General features: G+C 40.0%; 1 protein-coding gene across 4 annotated transcripts; it reads right to left on the bottom strand.

Moving 5' to 3' along the window:
• Positions 1–1344: 1344 nt before the first annotated feature.
• Positions 1345–26990, bottom strand: LOC106587908 (ADP-ribosylation factor GTPase-activating protein 2). Of its 4 annotated transcripts, XM_082969751.1 has the most exons (16): positions 26845–26990; positions 23715–23833; positions 23511–23583; positions 23264–23395; positions 16993–17076; positions 16744–16852; positions 16503–16565; positions 16104–16148; positions 12656–12708; positions 12200–12336; positions 11651–11782; positions 10742–10870; positions 7192–7468; positions 2499–2589; positions 2121–2242; positions 1345–1726 (listed from the first exon to the last, which is right to left on the bottom strand). In XM_082969751.1, exons 1-16 carry the CDS (start codon positions 26914–26916, stop codon positions 1706–1708), a joined length of 1659 nt encoding a protein of 552 aa, XP_082825877.1. In that variant the 5' UTR covers positions 26917–26990; the 3' UTR covers positions 1345–1705. The 4 variants fall into 4 exon arrangements, with proteins under 4 accessions (XP_082825877.1, XP_082825878.1, XP_082825880.1 ...); XM_082969752.1 differs by lacking the exon at positions 16104–16148; XM_082969753.1 differs by lacking the exons at positions 1345–1726; positions 2121–2242 and adding an exon at positions 2306–2376.
• Between the last annotated feature and the right edge of the window lie 66 nt (positions 26991–27056).

A 27056-nucleotide genomic window follows, 5' to 3' on the forward strand; every position in this document is an offset into this window, starting at 1 on the left:
TCAAAGTCCCATTTAGAACAGAATGAGGGATCAAACTCCCATTTAGTACAGAATGAGGGATCAAACTCCCATTTAGTACAGAATGAGGGATCAAAGTCCCATTTAGAACAGAAACTCAATAGAAAAGAGCATTATGCAGAAACACAGCTGAGTTGCGTTCTCCCCCCATGTCTAAGTAACTTATCTTAGGGTAGAAACAAAAGACCGTAGGTGTGAACTCAGATCCAGGTCTTCATGAATTCTATACAAGTGTGTTTCTCAACATCAGAGGTTAATATGGCTTCCCAAAGTTTGTGTGGTGTGATTGTGTAAACCCAGTGACTGGACAAGCATAGACTGAAGGAGACCACCATCCACATTCTTACCAGTATCGCCATTCAGTCGAAGCACCCGATCATTCCTAATAAACACACACTGAACTCTTTCTGCTGAAAAAGGCTGAAAGCCAACCTTCTGACCCGACTGAAAACCTTTCAGACCCTGGTGAAGAACTCATATTGCACTGCAAGATGGGCTAGGTCATTATGTTCCTAAAGTATACCCTCCTCTGTTCCCCATCCATCTCCTGACCTTGGTAGATGGGCTAGGTCATTATGTTCCTAAAGTATGCCCCCTCTGTTCCCCATCCATCTCCTGACCTTGGTAGATGGGCTAGGTCATTATGTTCCTAAAGTATGCCCCCTCTGTTCCCCATCCATCTCCTGACCTTGGTAGATGGACTAGGTCATTATGTTCCTAAAGTATGCCCCCTCTGTTCCCCATCCATCTCCTGACCTTGGTAGATGGGCTAGGTCATTATGTTCCTAAAGTATGCCCCCTCTGTTCCCCATCCATCTCCTGACCTTGGTAGATGGGCTAGGTCATTATGTTCCTAAAGTATGCCCCCTCTGTTCCCCATCCATCTCCTGACCTTGGTAGATGGGCTAGGTCATTATGTTCCTAAAGTATGCCCCCTCTGTTCCCCATCCATCTCCTGACCTTGGTAGATGGACTAGGTCATTATGTTCCTAAAGTACACCTCCTCTGTTCCCCGTCCATCTCCTGACCTTGGTAGATGGCATCACTCAGAGTGGAGGTGTTGTGTTTGATTCCGGCTGTGTGGAGTTCAGTTAAAACATTCTTACAATTTAACTTGGTGTGATTAACTCCACTCCATTCGACCAGAGAATGTTGTGGTCCATTGTCATGGTAACGGATAAATCAACTGTACTGGACTACTGCTTCCCTTTGATGATGTTAATGCTGAATGGTTAAACATATGCGGCTCTGTCTGTTAAAATAGTGAGAGACGGTTGAAAACACACAGTAAAAACAATGTCAAAAAGCATAGATCAACAGAGAGGATTGGTTATCATATCATTCTTAGAGAATACTTTATATCATTAATATTTGTTGAAATCAGAGACCAAAACATTATAGAAAACAAGACTAGTTAGAACAGAACAAAAAATACTTTACACCTTTCAGAGCTTTCTTTGCTGAAAATAAAACTTTGTCTCACTCTAAAAAGTGGATGGACAGAAACGGGGTTAGGGGGGGGGGGGGGGGTTTTGGGTCCCCCTCCATTCATGCAATCTCTCTTCCCTTCTCTCACTACAGATACCAGTCAGTAGTGATTTTCTCTGGCCCCCCTCCTCCGCTCTCTGTCAGTATGACGTCATGGCTCCCTCTCCCCTGCAGCTGTGTGTTGGTCGTCCTGGTCTCTTCAGTAAGCTCCATAGCGATCCTAACACAAACACAACAAGCTGGGTCAGCACATTAACATCCATCTAGTAATGTTTTCCTACCAATACTAGAGAACAGAGCGGTATGTTTTCCTACCAATACTAGAGAACAGAGCGGTATGTTTTCCTACCAATACTAGAGAACAGAGCGGTATGTTTTCCTACCAATACTAGAGAACAGAGCGGTATGTTTTCCTACCAATACTAGAGAACAGAGTGGTGATCATTAGGAACCAAACTGAAGAAAACTGACAAACAGGGAGAGACCACCTGGACTTGTTCAATACAAATGCTCAATTTATGTTTTCAGTTGTGTGTCCTACTAGACAGTAGACAGGACAATAGAGTTTCTCTGTATGTGTAATTGTATTGTGTTGAGGTGTCTGGTCCTGTCACCTGTATGGTGTTCATGACGCCGTTGGCCAGCACGGCCATCTTGCCCGCCACAGTCTTCACCCCCTGTTTGAACTGAGCAATGTCTGGCCCCGTCGGCAGCACACTCTCATAACCTGCTGCCCCTACAGAGAGATCACAAACACACACACATTAACAAATACTCAAACACACTCTCATAACCTGCTGCCCCTACAGAGAGATCACAAACACACACACATTAACAAATACTCAAACACACTCTCATAACCTGCTGCCCCTACAGAGACAGAGAGAGACAGACAGAGAGAGACAGAGAGAGACAGAGAGAGAGAGAGAGAGAGAGAGAGATCAAACACACACACACTAACAAATACTCAAACACACAACATGAACCCTTACCTGTGTCACGGTCACTCCCGTCCCCAAACAGGTCAGCAGAGCTGATGGACGTGTTGCCAGACAGGCCCTCCAGACGTGTCTTGGCCTCATACTGGGGAATGACAGAACAACACCATCTCATTAGACAACACCATCGCATTCGCTTGACTAGTCAACACCAACGACACAATGTCATTAGTTTAGGGTTGAACCCATTTAGACTGCTCCATTGTTTGGTCGATATGCTGTTGGTCGACCGATATTTCTTTAGTTGAGCAGTCAGTCACAATATTATTTAAAAAATGAAATGGTGCACAAGACACCTGTCTGATTGGCGCCTGTCTGATTGGACTGATCCATTGTAGAGGCTGTGGGGATGGAACAGTCCATTTCTAAGACATGTGCTACTGAAATTCTATATGGTTACATAAGAACAATGGTGCAACACTAATAAAAATATTATTTTATAAATAATGTGCTTGGATAGCGGTCGCTGTCCGTGGTTCTGAAACATCAGTGCGCTGTTGAATTGGCGCCTTTTCCTAAACCATGTTGCTATGTGGATAATAGCAGAGTTAACCAGCATAGTGGTGTTGAGAACAATGCGGCGGAGACAGCAGTGGAGTGAGGAGACGAGGAAACAGCCCTTGCCTTAATTGTCTAATCACAAAATGTCGGATACAGCAATTGTACAAATTAGGCAATAAAAAATTAAAAAAATAAAACTTTGCTATGCTTTAATAAAGGATTTAGAATCAGTTTCATTAGAAGAGCCTCTGGTATTACACTGGACAAAACAAGAAAGGTCCCAGAAATGTCTCTCAAATTTTGTGCACAAATCTGTAGACATCCCTGTTAGTGAGCCTTTCTCATTTGCCAAGATAATCCATCCACATGACAGGTGTGGCATATCAAGAAGCTGATTAAACAGCATGATCATTACACAGGTGCACCTTGTACTAGGGATAATAAAAGGCCACTCTAAAATGTGCAGTTTTGTCACTCAACACAATGCCACAGAGGTCTCAAGTTGAGGGAGCGTGCGATTGGCATGCTGACTGCAGGAATGTCCACCAGAGCTGTTGCCAGAGAATTGAATGTTCATTTCTCTACCATAAGCCGCCCCAACGTCGTTTTAGAGAATTTGGCAGTACGTCCAACCTGCCTCACAACCGAAGACCACGTGTGTGGCGTCTTGTGGGCGAGCGGTTTACTGATGTCAATGTTGAGAACTGAGTGCCCCACACATGTAGTGGGGGGATGGTATGGGCAGGCATAAGCTACGGACAACGAACACAATTTCATTTTATCAATGGCAATTTGAATGCACAGAGACACCGTGACGAGACCCTGTGGCCCAATGTCGTGCCATTCATCCGCTGCCATCACCTCATGTTTCAGCATGATAATGCACGGCCCCATGTTGCAAGGATCTGCACACAATTCCTGGAAGCTGATATTTTCCCACTTCTTCCATGTTGCCCATTGAGCATGTTTGGGATGCTATGGATCGACGTGTACGACAGCGTGTTCCAGTTCCCGCCAATATCCAGAAACTTCCCACAGACCACAATCAACAGCCTGATCAACTCTATGTGAAGGAGATGTGTGGTGCTGCATGAGGCAAATGGTGGTCACACCAGATACTGACTGGTTTCCTGATCCACTCCTCTACTTAAAAAAAAAAGTATCTTCTGGTAGAAAGAACAGACGACTCTCGGTCGACCAATATTTGTATTTATTTTACGGGGACAGCCCTACATTAGCTAGACTAGTCAACACCAACACCACCATCTCACTAGACAACACCATCTCACTAGACTAGACAACACCATCTCACTAGACTAGTCAACACCATCTCACTAGACTAGTCAACACCATCTCACTAGACTAGTCAACACCAACAACACCATCTCACTAGACTAGTCAACACCATCTCACTAGACTAGTCAACACCAACACCACCATCTCACTAGACTAGTCAACACCATCTCACTAGACTAGTCAACACCATCTCACTAGTCAACACCATCTCACTAGACTAGTCAACAGCATCTCACTAGACTAGTCAACACCATCTCACTAGACTAGTCAACACCATCTCACTAGACTAGTCAACACCATCTCACTAGACTAGTCAACACCATCTCACTAGACAACACCATCTCACTAGACTAGTCAACACCATCTCACTAGACTAGTCAACACCATCTCACTAGACTAGTCAACACCATCTCACTAGACTAGTCAACACCATCTCACTAGACTAGTCAACACCATCTCACTAGACTAGTCAACACCATCTCACTAGACTAGTCAACACCATCTCACTAGACTAGTCAACACCATCTCACTAGACTAGTCAACACCATCTCACTAGACTAGTCAACACCATCTCACTAGACTAGTCAACACCATCTCACTAGACTAGTCAACACCATCTCACTAGACTAGTCAACACCATCTCACTAGACAACACCATCTCACTAGACTAGTCAACACCAACAACACCATCTCACTAGACTAGTCAACACCATCTCACTAGACTAGTCAACACCATCTCACTAGTCAACACCATCTCACTAGACTAGTCAACACCATCTCACTAGTCAACACCATCTCACTAGACAACACCATCTCACTAGACTAGTCAACACCATCTCATTAGACTAGTCAACACCATCTCACTAGACTAGTCAACACCATCTCACTAGACTAGTCAACACCATCTCACTAGACTAGTCAACACCATCTCACTAGACTAGTCAACACCATCTCACTAGACTAGTCAACACCATCTCACTAGACTAGTCAACACCATCTCACTAGACTAGTCAACACCATCTCACTAGACTAGTCAACACCATCTCACTAGACTAGTCAACACCATCTCACTAGACTAGTCAACACCATCTCATTAGACTAGTCAACACCATCTCATTAGACTAGTCAACACCATCTCATTAGACTAGTCAACACCATCTCATTAGACTAGTCAACACAATATTAAACACCATACTAGACTAGTCAACACCATACTGGTCAACACAATATTAAACAACACCATACTAGACTAGTCAACACCATACTAGACTAGTCAACACCATACTAGACTAGTCAACACCATACTAGACTAGTCAACACAATATTAAACACCATACTAGACAACACCATACTAGTCGTCAACACCATACTAGTCAACACCATACTAGTCAACACCATACTAGTCAACACCATATTAAACAACACCATACTAGTCAACACAATATTAAACAACACCATACTAGTCAACACAATATTAAACAACACCATACTAGTCAACACAATATTAAACACCACCATACTAGTCAACACAATATTAAACACCACCATACTAGTCAACACAATATTAAACACCACCATACTAGTCAACACAATATTAAACAACACCATACTAGTCAACACAATATTAAACACCACCATACTAGTCAACACAATATTAAACAACACCATACTGGTCAACATCATACTAGTCAACACAATATTAAACACCACCATACTAGTCAACACAATATTAAACACCACCATACTAGTCAACACAATATTAAACACCACCATACTAGTCAACACAATATTAAACAACACCATACTGGTCAACACAATATTAAACAACACCATACTAGTCAACATCATACTAGTCAACACAATATTAAACACCACCATACTAGTCAACACAATATTAAACACCACCATACTAGTCAACACAATATTAAACACCACCATACTAGTCAACACAATATTAAACACCACCATACTAGTCAACACAATATTAAACAACACCATACTAGTCAACACAATATTAAACACCACCATACTAGTCAACACAATATTAAACACCACCATACTAGTCAACACAATATTAAACAACACCATACTAGTCAACACAATATTAAACACCACCATACTAGTCAACACAATATTAAACAACACCATACTGGTCAACACAATATTAAACAACACCATACTAGTCAACATCATACTAGTCAACACAATATTAAACACCACCATACTAGTCAACACAATATTAAACAACACCATACTAGTCAACACAATATTAAACAACACCATACTGGTCAACACAATATTAAACAACACCATACTAGTCAACACAATATTAAACAACACCATACTGGTCAACATCATACTAGTCAACACAATATTAAACACCACCATACTAGTCAACACAATATTAAACACCACCATACTAGTCAACACAATATTAAACACCACCATACTAGTCAACACAATATTAAACAACACCATACTAGTCAACACAATATTAAACAACACCATACTAGTCAACATCATACTAGTCAACACAATATTAAACAACACCATACTAGTCAACACAATATTAAACAACACCATACTGGTTAACACAATATTAAACAACACCATACTAGTCAACATCATACTAGTCAACACAATATTAAACACCACCATACTAGTCAACACAATATTAAACACCACCATACTAGTCAACACAATATTAAACAACACCATACTGGTCAACACAATATTAAACAACACCATACTAGTCAACACAATATTAAACAACACCATACTAGACCAGAGCAGCGGTTGTGTTATTAAATGCGGCCTGCCTTGCTCTACAGGTTTCCATTCAGTTGACAGGTGGCTGGTATTTGTTGGTAATACAGCGGTGTAACTTTACCTCGGCATAGCTCTCGCGGCCGAAGAACATGTCGGAAGAGATGGCCTTGGCGTTGGCAAACTTCTGCCGGGCCTCGCTCGACTCGGACACGGGCGCCGCCTCCTCTGCCTTCCGCCGACTGGGCCGTTCTCCGATAGGCTGGATGCTGGAGATGGTCACTTCCTCTTTAGGCTCCTCCTTCTCCAGGGCCCAGGAGGAGGTGAAGGAGGCCACGCCCCCATCAGAGTCCCACCGCGAGCCGAAGCCGTCGCCCGCCGTGAACGGGTTGTCCTTGTACCTGTCCCAACAAAACACACACACACAGAGGCAGGGATAGATCCAATGTTGGTCAGGTAGGGATACACAAGGACACATTCATAATGGATTAGATCTGAGGAAACAGAGGTTGATGAAGTCTCTACCCCCTAACCCATAGACCCAAGTCTCTAACCCATAGACCCAAGGCTCTACCCCCTAACCCATAGACCCAAGGCTCTACCCCCTAACCCATAGACCCAAGGCTCTACCCCCTAACCCATAGACCCAAGGCTCTACCCCCTAACCCATAGACCCAAGGCTCTACCCCCTAACCCATAGACCCAAGGCTCTACCCCCTAACCCATAGACCCAAGGCTCTACCCCCTAACCCATAGACCCAAGGCTCTACCCCCTAACCCATAGACCCAAGGCTCTACCCCCTAACCCATAGACCCAAGGCTCTACCCCCTAACCCATAGACCCAAGGCTCTACCCCCTAACCCATAGACCCAAGGCTCTACCCCCTAACCCATAGACCCAAGGCTCTACCCCCTAACCCATAGACCCAAGGCTCTACCCCCTAACCCATAGACCCAAGTCTCTACCCCCTAACCCATAGACCCAAGGCTCTACCCCCTAACCCATAGACCCAAGGCTCTACCCCCTAACCCATAGACCCAAGGCTCTACCCCCTAACCCATAGACCCAAGTCTCTACCCCCTAACCCATAGACCCAAGGCTCTACCCCCTAACCCATAGACCCAAGGCTCTACCCCCTAACCCATAGACCCAAGGCTCTACCCCCTAACCCATAGACCCAAGGCTCTACCCCCTAACCCATAGACCCAAGGCTCTACCCCCTAACCCATAGACCCAAGGCTCTACCCCCTAACCCATAGACCCAAGGCTCTACCCCTAACCCATAGACCCAAGGCTCTACCCTTAACCCATAGACCCAAGGCTCTTAGATAATTCTGAAATGATTGGATAGGTGTCTTAGCAAGATGAAGACAAGTATATCAAGCCTATCTGAAGGCAAGTTGGATCCATTACCATATTGTTAATACCAATCCAATCCTTTCAGCTGTATACACTAACACCAGTGCCTGGGAGGTAGCTAGCTTGGGGTTGGAAGTCCATTTGGAATCGGACAGAAACCCGTTTTTCCACTACTTTTTTTTTAATTTTTTTATTTCACCTTTATTTAACCAGGTAGGCAAGTTGAGAACAAGTTCTCATTTACAATTGCGACCTGGCCAAGATAAAGCAAAGCAGTTCGACAACATACAAAAACACAGAGTTACACATGGAGTAAAACAAGATACAATCAATGATGCAGTAGAAAAAAAAATAAGACTATATACAATGTGAGCAAATGATGTGAGATAAGGGAGGTAAAGGCAAAAAAAATGCCATGGTGGCAAAGTAAATAAAGTATAGCAAGAAAAACACTGGAATGGTAGATTTGTAGTTTGAAGAAAGTTCAGAGATAAAATATAAATAATATGGTGCAAAGGAGCAAAATAAATAAAATAAATAAATACAGTAGGGGAAGAGGTAGTTGTTTGGGCTAAATTATAGATGGGCTATGTACAGGTGCAGTGATCTGTGAGCTGCTCTGACAGCTGGTGCTTAAAGCTAGTGAGGGAGATAAGTGTTTCCAGTTTCAGAGATTTTTGTAGTTCGTTCCAGTCATTGGCAGCAGAGAACTGGAAGGAGAGACGACCAAAGGAGGAGTTGGCTTTAGGGGTGACCAGAGAGATATACCTGCTGGAGCGCGTGCTACAGGTGGGTGCTGCTATGGTGACCAGTGAGCGGAGATAAGGGGGGACTTTACCTCGCAGGGTCTTGTAGATGACCTGGAGCCAATGTGTTTGGCGACGATTATGAAGCGAAGGCCAGCCAACGAGAGCGTACAGGTCGCAGTGGTGGGTAGTATATGGGGCTTTGGTGACAAAACGGATGGCACTGTGATAGACTGCATCCAGCTTGTTGAGTAGGGTAATGGAAGCTATTTTGTAAATGACATCGCCGAAGTCGAGGATTGGTAGGATGGTCAGTTTTACGAGGGTATGTTTGGCAGCATGAGTGAAGGATGCTTTGTTGTGAAATAGGAAGCCAATTCGAGATTTCACTTTGGATTGGAGATGATTGATGTGAGTCTGGAAGGAGAGTTTACAGTCTAACCAGACACCTAGGTAATTGTAGTTGTCCACAAATTCTAAGTTAGAACCGTCCAGAGAAGTGATGCTGGACAGGCGGGCAGGTGCAGGCAGCGATCGGTTGAAGAGCATGCATTTAGTTTTACTTGTGTTTAGGAGCAGTTGGAGACCACGGAAGGAGAGTTAAATGGCATTGAAGCTCGTCTGGAGGGTTGTTAACACAGTGTCCAAAGAAGGGCCAGAAGTGTACAGAATGGTGTCGTCTGCGTAGAGGTGGATCAGAGATTCACCAGCAGCAAGAGCGACATCATTTATGTATACAGAGAAAAGAGTTGGCCCAAGAATTGAACCCTGTGGTACCCCCATAGAGACTGCCAGAGGTCCAGACAGTAGGCCCTCCGATTTGACACACTGAACTCTGTCAGATAAGTAGTTGGTGAACCAGGCGACGCAATCGTTTGAGAAACCAAGGCTACTGAGTCTGCCGATGAGGATGTGGTGATTAACAGAGTCAAAAGCTTTGGCCAGGTCAATGAATACGGCAGCACAGTATTGTTTCTTATCGATGGCGGTTACGATGTCGTTTAGGACCTTGAGTGTGGCTGAGGTGCACCCATGACCAGCTCTGAAACCAGATTGCATAGCGGAGAGGGTGCGGTGGGATTCGAAATGGTCGGTAATCTGTTTGTTGACTTGGCTTTCGAAGACCTTAGAAAGGCGTTGGTATGCGTTGGTAAGGTCCGGTATGCTCTGGTCTGAGTCGCGCTGTACAAAAACTGGCGATAGCTTTTCGAGCTAATGGATAGCTGAGGACAGCTAACCGTGGCTAGCTGAACTTCAACGTTAGCCAGTGAAAATGGCTAACCTCTTGCTAGCTTCTGTTGTGGAATTCAGATGAGGTAAATAATACTTTCTTTTTTAAATTGGTGAGGCGGGTTGCAGGAGAGTGCTTTGAGGTTGAGTTTTTAGAATTAAAAAAATATATATATAAAAAGATAAGTGAAGAAAAAAATAATAATAATATGTAAATATATATATACACGGGACACGACAAGAGGAGGGTAGAGGACGTCTGAACTGCTACGCCATCTTGGGAAAAAACTACTACTCCTTAGGAGAAGACATTCTGATCTGTTTGGGGTGTGACGTACTTAGGGGGTCCGGAGGAGAAGCCCGGCTCATCCAACATGTCCAGTTTGGAGCGAGGCGAGGACTTGGCCCCCAAGGGCGTCTCCTGCTCAATCACCTGCATCTCTGACATCACTGAGTGAGATATGGTGCTGGAATACGCAGAATACACACACACTTAAGTCATGTCCACACACAATAATGTACTGCAACACAATCTACACACACACAGACACCGTAAACACACAAACACCACTGAAGTTAAAGCCACACTCTGTAACATGGCATCCCATCAAAGAGTAGGACACCAACCAAAAGCGTAAATAATTAAAAGGAATACTTTGGGATTTTTGGCAATTAAGACCTTTATCTACTTCCCCAGAGTCAGATCAACTCCTTTATCTACTTCCCCAGAGTCAGATCAACTCCTTTATCTACTTCCCCAGAGTCAGATCAACTCCTTTATCTACTTCCCCAGAGTCAGATCAACTCCTTTATCTACTTCCCCAGAGTCAGATCAACTCCTGGATATCATTTTTATGTCTCTGCGTGCAGTTTGAAGGAAGTTGCTAACTAGCCCTTGCGCAATTTCTTACTAGCATTAGCATAATGATTGGAAGTCAATGGTATCTTCCAGTCATTGCGCTAACGCTAGTTAGCATTGGCTCACAAAACTCTCTCTAACGTCCTTCAAATTTGACACGGACTATAAAAATGGTATCCACGAGTCCATCTGACTCTGGGGAAGTAGATAAAGGGCCTCATTGCCAACATCCTGAAGTATCGTTTAAGCAGGAATACTATAGCCTACAGTAGCACATGCAAACAGGCAGCACTCATTTGCTATTTGTAGTGCTCAAGGAACGCTTATTCCATGAGAGAAACATTACTGTTCTTTGAAAACATGGTTTGAACACTGATAACTTGATTACCTGCGGTTGCCGAAGCCCATGCCCAGTCTCTCAGCCTGCTCTCTCTTCTTACCCTCCATGTTCTGCATCTTCTTGTTGTCCATCTTCCTGTCAATCTCCAGCTCCTTGTAGGCCAGGCGCATGGAGGCCACACTGCAAAAAGAGACATTTGTCAATTGTTCTACATTAATTTGCAACAATTTTGCCCACTTGGAATTTTTCGGAAATTCTCCTCCCGACCATGTCGTTCTCCTCGTAAAATGATTACCAACATTACCCTCAGTGTGTTAAATATATTAAGACAATTTTTATATGGTCCATAATTGTCGGTTACACGATAATACAATTATTGCGCCAGCCGATGTCACTACTTGCTGTCCTCAAGGATCACCTCTTTTCACTTTCTGTACGCAGAAGTAGGCTGCATTATTTGCAGCCTGATTTAACCAACCTCTGAACAGTCTGACCATGAGAAGACAGCAAATATTAATATAGTGTAAACACTAAACAGCAGAATGTGGGGCGGAGGTGTTTCCATGCTCTCTGACTGTCAAACTTTGGTTCACTCACATAGACTCCTCTGCCTGTTTCTTAGCATCCGCTGCTTGCTCCTCTCTCAGCTTCTCAGCTACCTGGGCCTGTTTCTCCACCTCCGAGAAGCTCTTACTGCTCACCTTCTGGGCCCCCAGGCCCTTCTTAGCACCCAGCTGGAGGGAGAGGAGCACAGAGGAGATGGTTACACACAGCTGGGGACAGATAGAGGAAATGACTGCCCCCCCAGTGGACAAGTGGTAGTATTACATTCATGGTTTGATCAACGCACTTGATTCATTAGCCAGGTTTGGTGGTTCTGATTTGGGACATTTGTTTTTCTGGTCAACGTGACTTATCCAGGAACAACACCGAGCCCTAACTACATGCCAGATCTAGGGCTCCACGTGTTTCCTAGTCAGATCACGTGACCAGCCTAAACCCTGCTCCTCATGCGGAGCCCCCTGTCTGAATGCTGAAGGGGTTGTAACCTACCCCTTTCTTAGTAGTGCTGGGCTTCTTTTTCCCAATGATGGATTGCTTCACATCTGTAACACAAAGATCATCATTAGAACACTGGTGGACAGCGACAGGCCATGGACTCACGAGTTGTAATCGCTCTGCATAACTTTGAAAAAGAATTGCAAGTCGCACACACCAATGCATAGCCGTGCCCCCATACATGTGAATGCACAAACCGTTGTACGTTTCCCCTCTGTTAAAAGGTGCAAACATTCAGTACCCTTAGCAGACGCTACACAAAGAACATGTCAACACACTCAGGTGAGAAATAGCATTCCAACAGTCCTTTTATCCAGTCAGAGCAGTTTCAAGACAAGCAATGTGCTACAATCAGCAGTGTTATATCACTGCAGCTGAAGGACAGCACCATTGTCATACACCTGACAGAAATAGTTTCATTTGTTTACGTTATTCTAAAGTTATGGGACATACAGATACTACAATAAGGATTCACCCCATTGGACTTTCACATTTTGATACGAAGCAGAAGTGAAATGATACGCACCAAATCATTGATCCATACCAAATACTCCATGTCAAACTGAAAATAAAATTATATAAAATGTTCACAAATTAAGAAAAATTAATAACTAAAATATATTGATTGTTGAGCAGAAAACATTTGTCTAGCAAATCACACAATAAGTTGCATGGCATCAGTGTGTGAAATAATAGGGGTCAACATGATTTGAATGACCCTTTCTTGGTACCCCAAACATACAACCTCTGTAAGGTCAGACACATTTAAGTCGAATACATTCAGTTGTACCACTGACTAGGTTGAAGTACTGCATCTCAAGCAGAGATTCAACCAACGGGAGCTTTTCAAATGCCTCATAAAGAAGGGCAGCGATTGGTAGATGGGTAAAAAAAAATGGCAGGCACTGAATATCCCTTTAAGCATGATCAGGTTATTAATTAAGCTTTGGCTGGTTTATCAAACCACCCAGACACAACAAAGATACAGACTGCCTTTCTAACTGAGCTGCTGGACGGGAAGGGAACCGTGCAGTGATGTCATCATGAGTCCTACTGTGACTTTAAAACAGCTACAGGGTTTAACGGCTGTGATGGGACAAAACTAAGGATGGCTCAACCACATTGTAGTCACTCCACAATACTGATTTACTAAGGATGGCTCAACCACATTGTAGTCACTCCACAATACTGATTTACTAAGGATGGCTCAACCACATTGTAATCACTCCACAATACTGATCTACTCTACTAAGGATGGCTCAACAACACTCCACAATACTGATCTAAATGACAGTCGAAGGAAGTCTGTACAGAATTTATCCCTCACTTTGACATGAGACTATTTTGTGTAGATCAGTGATGTATTTAAATGTAATATTTTTTATTTTATAACACAATACAACATGAAGAAGTCCAATGGGAGTGAAAACTTATGACACTGAGTCGGCTAGGTCTGTGACCGAGGCTACGTGTTGAATGAAAAGCCCTGTAAGCCTGCTAGGTCTGTGACCGAGGCTACGTGTTGAATGAAAGGCACTGGAAGCCTGCTAGGTCTGTGACCGAGGCTACGTGTTGAATGAAAGGCCCTGTAAGCCTGCTAGGTCTGTGACCGAGGCTACGTGTTGAATGAAAGGCACTGGAAGCCTGCTAGGTCTGTGACCGAGGCTACGTGTTGAATGAAAGGCACTGGAAGCCTGCTAGGTCTGTGACAGAGGCTACGTGTTGAATGAAAGGCACTGGAAGCCTGCTAGGTCTGTGACCGAGGCTACGTGTTGAATGAAAGGCACTGGAAGCCTGCTAGGTCTGTGACCGAGGCTACGTGTTGAATGAAAGGCCCTGGAAGCCTGCTAGGTCTGTGACCGAGGCTACGTGTTGAATGAAAGGCCCTGGAAGCCTGCTAGGTCTGTGACCGAGGCTACGTGTTGAATGAAAGGCACTGGAAGCCTGCTAGGTCTGTGACCGAGGCTACGTGTTGAATGAAAGGCACTGGAAGCCTGCTAGGTCTGTGACCGAGGCTACGTGTTGAATGAAAGGCACTGGAAGCCTGCTAGGTCTGTGACCGAGGCTACGTGTTGAATGAAAGGCCCTGGAAGCCTGCTAGGTCTGTGACCGAGGCTACGTGTTGAATGAAAGGCCCTGTAAGCCTGCTAGGTCTGTGACCGAGGCTACGTGTTGAATGAAAGGCACTGGAAGCCTGCTAGGTCTGTGACCGAGGCTACGTGTTGAATGAAAGGCACTGGAAGCCTGCTAGGTCTGTGACCGAGGCTACGTGTTGAATGAAAGGCCCTGGAAGCCTGCTAGGTCTGTGACCGAGGCTACGTGTTGAATGAAAGGCCCTGGAAGCCTGCTAGGTCTGTGACCGAGGCTACGTGTTGAATGAAAGGCCCTGGAAGCCTGCTAGGTCTGTGACCGAGGCTACGTGTTGAATGAAAGGCCCTGTAAGCCTGCTAGGTCTGTGACCGAGGCTACGTGTTGAATGAAAGGCACTGGAAGCCTGCTAGGTCTGTGACCGAGGCTACGTGTTGAATGAAAGGCCCTGGAAGCCTGCTAGGTCTGTGACCGAGGCTACGTGTTGAATGAAAGGCCCTGGAAGCCTGCTAGGTCTGTGACCGAGGCTACGTGTTGAATGAAAGGCCCTGGAAGCCTGCTAGGTCTGTGACCGAGGCTACGTGTTGAATGAAAGGCCCTGGAAGCCTGCTAGGTCTGTGACCGAGGCTACGTGTTGAATGAAAGGCACTGGAAGCCTGCTAGGTCTGTGACCGAGGCTACGTGTTGAATGAAAGGCCCTGTAAGCCTGCTAGGTCTGTGACCGAGGCTACGTGTTGAATGAAAGGCACTGGAAGCCTGCTAGGTCTGTGACCGAGGCTACGTGTTGAATGAAAGGCCCTGGAAGCCTGCTAGGTCTGTGACCGAGGCTACGTGTTGAATGAAAGGCCCTGTAAGCCTGCTAGGTCTGTGACCGAGGCTACGTGTTGAATGAAAGGCCCTGTAAGCCTGCTAGGTCTGTGACCGAGGCTACGTGTTGAATGAAAGGCACTGGAAGCCTGCTAGGTCTGTGACCGAGGCTACGTGTTGAATGAAAGGCCCTGGAAGCCTGCTAGGTCTGTGACCGAGGCTACGTGTTGAATGAAAGGCACTGGAAGCCTGCTAGGTCTGTGACCGAGGCTACGTGTTGAATGAAAGGCACTGGAAGCCTGCTAGGTCTGTGACCGAGGCTACATGTTGAATAGGGGTTGTCTGACTGTTGTATTAATGTTAGGAGACTGGAAGAAGGAAAAAAGCCTTTGCAGTCACACATTTTACTTAGAGCTGGGAGGGAGGGGCTTAAGCTTGCGTGTCACAATCAGGTGAGGTATCAGTCAAGCACAGAACCAACCATGCTTCCTGAAAATCTGGCCAGCCAATGGGCTGACGGCAGCTTTTAAAAAGGTGTTCCAATCACCTTTGGGTAGCTGTGGTTGATCTGATGACAAACGCATGGAGTCCTCTACGGACAAAGCAGACACAGGTGTTACTGAGGACTCCATGGTCATATGGAAAACCTCCAGTGACTGTATTACATGGTGGGCTGTGTATGGGAGGGGTAGGGACAATTTGGTTCCTGGTCCAAACGTCTAAATAAGGGGGAGGGGTCTCCAATTCTGGGAAGAGCCAATTAGGGCATGCTTGCCAGAATATCGGGGGGGGGGGGGTTACTGTGGATGTTGAGGTCTGTAAATGGCTGTGACCATCACCTATTCCTTGTTTTTAAGGTCAGCAAAGATCATTGAGAGGTGAGGGGAGGAGCCGTTGTCATGTGAAAGGAGGCAGAGGAGGAACAGGATGTTGGCTGATGACTTACCTATAGTGACTTTGGGAGATTGCTCAGTGCTCAGTCCCTCAATGCTTGGCCCTTCCTCCAGCTCTGAGAATGTCAAATACAATCACAGATCAACTGTATAATTCAACCTCAGAAACATATGGGAAAGCTCCAGACGAAAGGATAGGAGAGGGGGGACTGTGTGTGTGTGTGTGTGTGTGTGTGTGTGTGTGTGTGTGTGTGTGTGTGTGTGTGTGTGTGTGTGTGTGAGTGTGAGACTCACGAGTGCTGGCGGTGTGGGGGACTTTAGGTGTGTCCTCCAATAGTTGAGGAGTGAGGGTTCCATTGTGTTCTGTCAGGGAAGTAGCCGTCACGTCCCAGCTGATTGAAGGCTGCAAACATACAAATTCAGTCACATTAAATAACACAACACATACACACAGAACCAACACTACTGCACACACAGAATGAACACAGAAGCACAAAACACTTGTGTGATTGGTGTGATTTGAACAGTAGACCTCAGGCCTACCTGAGTATGCTCAGCAAAGAAGTCTGTCTGTCTCTTCTCTGGGGCTGCAGGCTGGCTACTCACACTGGATGGGTCAATCCACAGCTGAGAGAGAAAGAGGAAGGGTTAACGGACGCCATTCACACAGCCAACTGACATTTACTCCTGAGGTACTGACCTGCTGCACCCTCTACAACCACTGTGATTATTATTTGACCCTGCTGGTCAAATATGAACGTTTTAACATCTTGAAGAACAATTTGGCCTTAATGGCCATGTACTCTTATAACCTCCACCCGGCACAGCCAGAAGAGGACTGGCCACCAGAGCCTGGTTCCTCTCTAGGTTTCTTCCTAGGTTGCTGCCTTTCTAGGGAGTTTTTCCTAGCCACCGTGCTTCTACATCTGCATTGCTTGCTGTTTGGGGTTTTAGGCTGGGTTTCTGTATAGCACTTTGTGACATCTGATGATGTAAGAAGGGCTTTATAAATACATTTGATTTAGATGGCCCAGAGCCAAATCAACCCCTGGCCTCTATAGATATAAACATCATAAGTCTATACCCACTAGTTTTGGGAAAGGAATATGCTGGTCATAGGGGACGTTTTGATTTCCCATTTTAAATATAGCTCAGCTCTATAACACCTGCTTAAACAGTTTGGCCCAAACTGAAGACCATAGTTGATGATTTGAAACTAGTGAGTTAAAATATGAAACACCTCTACACACTCACAGCACATTCAAATCTGAATTGGTATCTGCAAAAGCCTTGTGAGGACCTGGAAGTGCAGCATGCAGCTGCACCAATAAGAACAGATATGGTGTTTGTGGGTAATTATGTATCGTGTGGTCTATCCACAAGACATTAATTAATGTTGCTGGTGACATCACACGTGGAGTTTGCCCACTCGCTGGTGACTCAACAGGCCAATGTGTAGCTGATATGGGTAGCTGTGAGAGGGACGAGAGAGGGGGAGTTCGTTGCCTTCTCAGAGGAATAATATCACAGTAGGAATATATAGATAACCATAAGAAATAATAATATCAGTAGTAATATATAGACCTATTTAGATAACCATAAGCCATAATAATATATAGACCTATATAGATAACCATAAGAAATAATAATAATATATAGACCTATATAGATAACCATAAGAAATAATAATAATATATAGACCTATATAGATAACCATAAGAAATAATAATAATACTATATAGATAACCATAAGAAATAATAATAATATATAGACCTATATAGATAACCATAAGAAATAATAATAATATATAGACCTATATAGATAACCATAAGAAATAATAATAATATATAGACCTATATAGACAACCATAAGACATAATAATAATATATAGACCTATATAGATAACCATAAGATATAATAATAATATATAGACCTATATAGATAACCATAAGAAATAATAATAATATATAGACCTATATAGATAACCATAAGAAATAATAATAATATATAGACCTATATAGATAACCATAAGAAATAATAATAATATATAGACCTATATAGATAACCATAAGAAATAATAATAATACTATATAGATAACCATAAGAAATAATAATAATATATAGACCTATATAGATAACCATAAGAAATAATAATAATATATAGACCTATATAGATAACCATAAGAAATAATAATAATATATAGACCTATATAGACAACCATAAGACATAATAATAATATATAGACCTATATAGATAACCATAAGATATAATAATAATATATAGACCTATATAGATAACCATAAGAAATAATAATAATATATAGACCTATATAGATAACCATAAGAAATAATAATAATATATAGACCTATATAGATAACCATAAGAAATAATAATATATAGACCTATATAGATAACCATAAGACATAATAATAATATATAGACCTATATAGATAACCATAAGACATAATAATAATATATAGACCTATATAGATAACCATAAGAAATAATAATAATATATAGACCTATATAGATAACCATAAGAAATAATAATAATATATAGACCTATATAGATAACCATAAGAAATAATAATATATAGACCTATATAGATAACCATAAGACATAATAATATATAGACCTATATAGACAACCATAACAAATAATAATAATAATATATAGACCTATATAGATAACCATAAGAAATAATAATAATATATAGACCTATATAGATAACCATAAGAAATAATAATATATAGACCTATATAGATAACCATAAGAAATAATAATATATAGACCTATATAGACAACCATAACAAATAATAATAATAATATATAGACCTATATAGATAACATAATAATAATATATAGACCTATATAGATAACCATAAGAAATAATAATATATAGACCTATATAGATAACCATAAGAAATAATAATATATAGACCTATATAGACAACCATAAGAAATAATAATAATATATAGACCTATATAGATAACCATAAGAAATAATAATATATAGACCTATATAGATAACCATAAGACATAATAATATATAGACCTATATAGATAACCATAAGAAATAATAATAATAATATATAGACCTATATAGATAACATAATAATAATATATAGACCTATATAGATAACATAATAATAATATATAGACCTATATAGATAACCATAAGACATAATAATAATAATAATATATAGACCTATATAGATAACCATAAGAAATAATAATAATATATAGACCTATATAGATAACCATAAGAAATAATAATATATAGACCTATATAGATAACCATAAGAAATAATAATAATATATAGACCTATATAGATAACCATAAGAAATAATAATAATATATAGACCTATATAGATAACCATAAGAAATAATAATAATATATAGACCTATATAGATAACCATAAGAAATAATAATATATAGACCTATATAGACAACCATAAGAAATAATAATAATATATAGACCTATATAGATAACCATAAGAAATAATAATAATATATAGACCTATATAGATAACCATAAGAAATAATAATAATATATAGACCTATATAGACAACCATAACAAATAATAATAATAATATATAGACCTATATAGATAACATAATAATAATATATAGACCTATATAGATAACATAATAATAATATATAGACCTATATAGATAACCATAAGACATAATAATAATAATAATATATAGACCTATATAGATAACCATAAGAAATAATAATAATATATAGACCTATATAGATAACCATAAGAAATAATAATATATAGACCTATATAGATAACCATAAGAAATAATAATAATATATAGACCTATATAGATAACCATAAGAAATAATAATAATATATAGACCTATATAGATAACCATAAGAAATAATAATAATATATAGACCTATATAGATAACCATAAGAAATAATAATATATAGACCTATATAGACAACCATAAGAAATAATAATAATATATAGACCTATATAGATAACCATAAGAAATAATAATAATATATAGACCTATATAGATAACCATAAGAAATAATAATAATATATAGACCTATATAGACAACCATAAGAAATAATAATAATATATAGACCTATATAGACAACCATAAGAAATAATAATAATATATAGACCTATATAGATAACCATAAGAAATAATAATAATAATAGACCTATATAGATAACCATAAGAAATAATAATAATATATAGACCTATATAGATAACCATAAGAAATAATAATATATAGACCTATATAGATAACCATAAGAAATAATAATAATATATAGACCTATATAGATAACCATAAGAAATAATAATAATATATAGACCTATATAGATAACCATAAGAAATAATAATAATATATAGACCTATATAGATAACCATAAGAACCATAAGTAATAATATATAGACCTATATAGACAACCATAAGAAATAATAATATATAGACCTATATAGACAACCATAAGAAATAATAATAATATATAGACCTATATAGATAACCATAAGAAATAATAATAATATATAGACCTATATAGATAACCATAAGAAATAATAATAATATATAGACCTATATAGACAACCATAAGAAATAATAATAATATATAGACCTATATAGACAACCATAAGAAATAATAATAATATATAGACCTATATAGATAACCATAAGACATAATAATATATAGACCTATATAGACAACCATAAGAAATAATAATAATATATAGACCTATATAGATAACCATAAGAAATAATAATATATAGACCTAAATAGATAACCATAAGAAATAATAATAATATATAGACCTATATAGATAACCATAAGAAATAATAATAATACTATATAGACAACCATAAGAAATAATAATAATATATAGACCTATATAGATAACCATAAGACATAATAATAATAATATATAGACCTATATAGATAACCATAAGACATAATAATAATAATAATAATATATAGACCTATATAGATAACCATAAGAAATAATAATATATAGACCTATATAGACAACCATAAGAAATAATAATAATATATAGACCTATATAGACAACCATAAGAAATAATAATATATAGACCTATATAGATAACCATAAGAAATAATAATATATAGACCTATATAGATAACCATAAGAAATAATAATATATAGACCTATATAGACAACCATAAGAAATAATAATAATATATAGACCTATATAGATAACCATAAGACATAATAATATATAGACCTATATAGATAACCATAAGACATAATAATAATATATAGACCTATTTAGATAACCATAAGAAATAATAATATATAGACCTATATAGATAACCATAAGACATAATAATATATAGACCTATATAGATAACCATAAGAAATAATAATAATATATAGACCTATATAGATAACCATAAGACATAATAATAATATATAGACCTATATAGATAACCATAAGACATAATAATATATAGACCTATATAGATAACCATAAGACATAATAATAATAATAATATATAGACCTATATAGATAACCATAAGACATAATATTAATATATCGACCTTTATAGATAACCATAAGAAATAATAATATATAGACCTATATAGATAACCATAAGACATAATAATATATAGACCTATATAGATAACCATAAGACATAATAATATATAGACCTATATAGATAACCATAAGACATAATAATATATAGACCTATATAGATAACCATAAGAAATAATAATATATAGACCTATATAGATAACCATAAGACATAATAATATATAGACCTATATAGACAACCATAAGAAATAATAATAATATATAGACCTATATAGATAACCATAAGAAATAATAATAATATATAGACCTATATAGATAACCATAAGAAATAATAATAATATATAGACCTATATAGATAACCATAAGAAATAATAATAATATATAGACCTATATAGATAACCATAAGAAATAATAATAATATATAGACCTATATAGATATCCATAAGAAATAATAATAATATATAGACCTATATAGATAACCATAAGACATAATAATATATAGACCTATATAGACAACCATAAGAAATAATAATAATACTATATAGACAACCATAAGAAATAATAATAATATATAGACCTATATAGATAACCATAAGACATAATAATATATAGACCTATATAGATAACCATAAGACATAATAATAATAATTAGACCTATATAGATAACCATAAGACATAATAATAATATATAGACCTATATAGATATCCATAAGAAATAATAATAATATATAGACCTATATAGATAACCATAAGACATAATAATATATAGACCTATATAGATAACCATAAGAAATAATAATAATATATAGACCTATATAGATAACCATAAGACATAATAATATATAGACCTAAATAGATAACCATAAGACATAATAATAATATATAGACCTATATAGATAACCATAAGACATAATAATAATATATAGACCTATATAGATAACCATAAGACATAATAATAATATATAGACCTATATAGATAACCATAAGACATAATAATATATAGACCTATATAGATAACCATAAGACATAATATAAGTAGGAATTTAAACAACTCAATAAACATGGTGTAATTCCAAAAGCTCAATGTTCAGTGGTATAGTGGTTCCAACCACAACTTGGGAGTAGGGATATATCACCGTGAGCCTCGTTTAAAATGCTGGGTTAAGAGCGAGTTGTTACATGCATACATGCTACATAAGGTATGGTACGTTTGGGTGACCGTTGAAGCTGCGCTCTCAGCCCATACTCACATCAGACCCATATTTAGACAGCGCCGTGTTGGCTTGCTGTCGGATCTTCTCTCGGTACATCTGTGCCGCACGGCTGTTGTACTTGGTGGTAGTGTCATTGGTGGAGCAGCCATGCTGGCGGAAGAAGGCCGTCTTCACCAGGAGGACACAGACAAGAGGGGAGAGAGTCAGATCCAGAGCAGGTCCTGTTTAAAGTTGTGTGTTGTTCAACGTCTATGTATAATGGAATGTTATCGTATTGACGTACCGCGTTGGCGTTGCCTCCGACCTGCATACATCTCAGCTGAAACCAGTTCCAGTTGGAGTCGAGCTCAGTGGATCTGAGATGAAGAACAAAACAACATGGGGATTGTATCAAATGTTCTCCTTGACAGTGTATGACAGTAAAACTTGTGATTATCGAGTCATGACGTGTGTGTGTGTGTGTGAGAGAGACAGACAGCCAGGCTACCTGATAAAGCTGAGGTGCACTCCCAGAGAGCGATGAATGCCAGAGCAGTCGATGCACAGAAACACTCCATATGGTATACTGGCCCAGCTGGGGTTCTTGGCAGCACAGTCAAAGCACGCCTTGCACAGAAACAAACACACAATTCACTGCCTAGTTAGCTAGCTACATACCTACAGCAGACATGTCTGGATGTGGTCTTAAACAGGGAAGAGAACAAGCGACGTAGTTACAGACATGGGGGACACTCGTACATTAACCATAAAGCATTGTTCATTGTCAATGACTAAACTCAAGGGTTATTTACACAAGATCTCAGGTTCTACATGTGATCGCAGCCTCAAGGAATGGATGTTCAATAGCTTTCCTGCTTTTTAAACTTGGCTATCAGTGAACGCATAGCTAACATAAAAATGGCCGTGAGTTCATCTCAATAAGTAGTTATTTCTACTGCTGGGGAAGACCTACTGATAGTGCTCCATCATATTTAAATCAGCTGTTTTAATTAAGGAAGATTACACAGAAAATGAAGATATTTCAGACTATTGAGATGCAACCAATCAGAGGAAGAGGCGACGCGAGAGGGGAAACTGCTAAAAAACAATCTGTCTCCTCCATCAGGTGGCAATTTTCAACAAAAAACTTGCCCACCAAGCGAGCGTTGAGAGTGTCGAAGGTCAATGAGAGAGTTGAATTTAGTCAACAAAAAATGTAATGTCTTATTTGCTACATGAGCCTTAATTGATCTAATAGACGTTTTCTAAGGCTTAAGTTGTTAGGAGTGTACTGATATAAGTAGGACGTGTGACATCCGGCAACTTTGAGGAAAAAAAACACTTTATATTGAAGTTGTGCCTAGTTTAGTGCTATCCGGTACCCTTGAGACGTCCCTAGCCCAAACCCCTACCGTAACCTTTTAATGTCAACTTCAATGGAGTAATGTCAGAGTTGGGACGTCCCAATGATCCCAGATAGCAAGGACCATCGTGCCTGTTGTTCACACGCGTATCTGCCCTCTCTCATTGGCTAGAATGGTCCCATCTGATCGCGCCTCCTCACGACTGTATTTCCATTGATAGACTGACCAGTCGACCGTCTGGTCAACATAATGCAGCGTTTCCCTAACTAGGGGTTCCTTGATTTGAAAAATGGGGTCACGAGAGAAACAACAACAAGATTGCACTTCACTCATAGAACCAGGGTAATGTCTGTAACCTCTGGTAGCCGCTATATGCGAGTTGTAATAATCAATAATGGCAAGTTGAATGCCTGCTTCCTGGGCTTAAAGGAGATTCTCCATATCAACGTCTCCTGTAAGGCCCAATTCTGGTCCAGTCGACCCCTAGCCCAAGAATGTACTCTTAAAGAGTGTAGGCAACCCTACCGTTAGTCCTTAAGGTCCAATGAGTGACCTTTTATACTGAACAAAAATATAAACAACAATTTCAAAGATTTTACTGAGTTACTGTTCATATAAGGAAATCAGTCAATTGAAATAAATTCATTAGGCCCTAATCAATGCATTTCACATGACTGGGCAGGGGTGCCGCCATGGGAGTGCCTGGGAGGGCATAGGCCAACCAACTTGGCAGCCAGGCCCAACCAATCCGAATTAGTTTTTCCACCCCAAAAAGGGCTTTATTACAGACAGAAATACTCCCCCACAGGTGAAGAAGCCAGATGTGGAGTTCCTAGGCTGGCGTGGTTACAGATGGTCTGCAGTTGAGCCCGGTTGGACATACTGACAAATTCTTTAAAACACTGTTGGAGGCGGATTATGGTAGAGAAGTTTACATTAAATTCTCTGGCAACAGCTCTGGTGTTCATTCCTGCAGTCAGCATGGCAATTTCACACTCCCTCAAAACACGAGACATATGTGGCAAAACTGCTCATTTTAAAGTGGCCTTTCATTGTCCTCAGCACAAGATGCATCTGTGTAATAGTCATGCTGTCTAATCAGATTCTTGATATACCACACCTGTCAGGTTGATGGATTATCTTGGCGAAGGAGAAATGCTCACCAATAGGGATGTAAACAAATTTGTGCCAAAAAAAATCGAGAAAAGCTTTTTATGTACATAGAAAATGTCTGGGATTTTTTATTTCCGCTCATGAATCATGGGACCAACACTTTACATGTTGCGTTTATATTTTTGTTCATTGTAGGTTGTTTTCAGAGGTTAACTGGCTCTGGCAGCCAGAACAGCAAAATACTCCATCTAAACGGGAATTGATTCTCAATTGCGATACGGTTCTAGAAACATAAAGCCCTAAATTCATATCACATCTGCAAAATATACACATACGCCGTTTTAACCGGCTTCACAGTTGCTGCCGACAGTATTTTTCGGTTACAAAACGTTTCTGGCGGCCTTCTTCCATTACACACGAATTGTGTTACATTGCTAAATAGCACAGGTGGTCGCCTCAGTCTTCCGTCAACACGCGCTGTAACATGGAGATATGGCCGTGTGGGGAGACGTATAGTAAAGGTGTGTAGTACTTTACCTTTTGAAAATTATTTATCGCTGATATTAAAGATAGGTTCCTTATTTCCAAAACAGTAGCGCAAGTGATGCGTGTTCAAGTTCATACCGAGCGTCCGGGCTCGTACCGGGCTCTTAAAGTTCCCCTGGGAAGAAGATAACATCAGTCGTTCCCGGCTATGGATGAGGTAACGTTAGTCGACCCGGGGAATTTAGCTTGGTACATTAAACTAGGCAATTTTGCACTTTGATAGTAGCTAAGCAAAATAAGCTAATGGCTAGCTAACGTTTGCTAGGAGTCCAATTACGTTGGCTTTGGTGCTAACGTTAGACAATCTTTCAGACATTGGCCCCGGCCCTACTCGTTCTGGCTCAAATAAACAAGTCACCAGACTGGTTAACTAGGTTAGAAAAACAAGGCGCGTTAACGATACATATCATACGTGGCCGATTTAGATAAGAAAAGGTAGCCGCTCTGCTAGCCTAGTGAGCTAACGTCAGCTTCTTGCTGGCCGTCGTAAGGCCCAGGCAGAGACCAGCTTACTACTGTAGACGGATGGACGTCATCATTTTTCTGGTCTACGTTCCACCTCCAATAACGGATCATTAAATTAGTGAATAGACAGTAAGCACTTATTCGTGTTACCTTGTTAGTTGGAATAGACCGTAGTCTTTTAAAAATGGTCAGAATTTCTGTCTTGTTCGGCTCCGCAGCCATCTTGCTACCTTTCTAGAGGTACGGGTACCAGTGGGGATAAAAAATGCTGGGTTGTTCGCGAAGTTCGATCAGAGGTGATGCTGCGTTCATGTGCCCCTCGTAAAGTCGGAAACAAACCGTTTTGTAAGAGCTTTGATTGT

Source organism: Salmo salar, chromosome 26 (assembly GCF_965601325.2).
Source record: "Salmo salar chromosome 26, fSalSal1, whole genome shotgun sequence".
NCBI classification, from domain to species: domain Eukaryota; kingdom Metazoa; phylum Chordata; class Actinopteri; order Salmoniformes; family Salmonidae; genus Salmo; species Salmo salar.

Bases quoted from the DNA above. Each gene is read 5' to 3' on its own strand.
- LOC106587908 (XM_082969751.1), bottom strand. From the start codon at position 26,916: ATGGCTGCGGAGCCGAACAAGACAGAAATTCTGACCATTTTTAAAAGA. The intron at 16,853-16,992 runs GTAGGCCTGAGG...GTATGTTTGCAG, and splicing joins TCTTTGCTGAGCATACTCAG to CCTTCAATCAGCTGGGACGT. The intron at 1,727-2,120 runs GTGACAGGACCA...TGTTTGTGTTAG, and splicing joins GCGTCATGAACACCATACAG to GATCGCTATGGAGCTTACTG.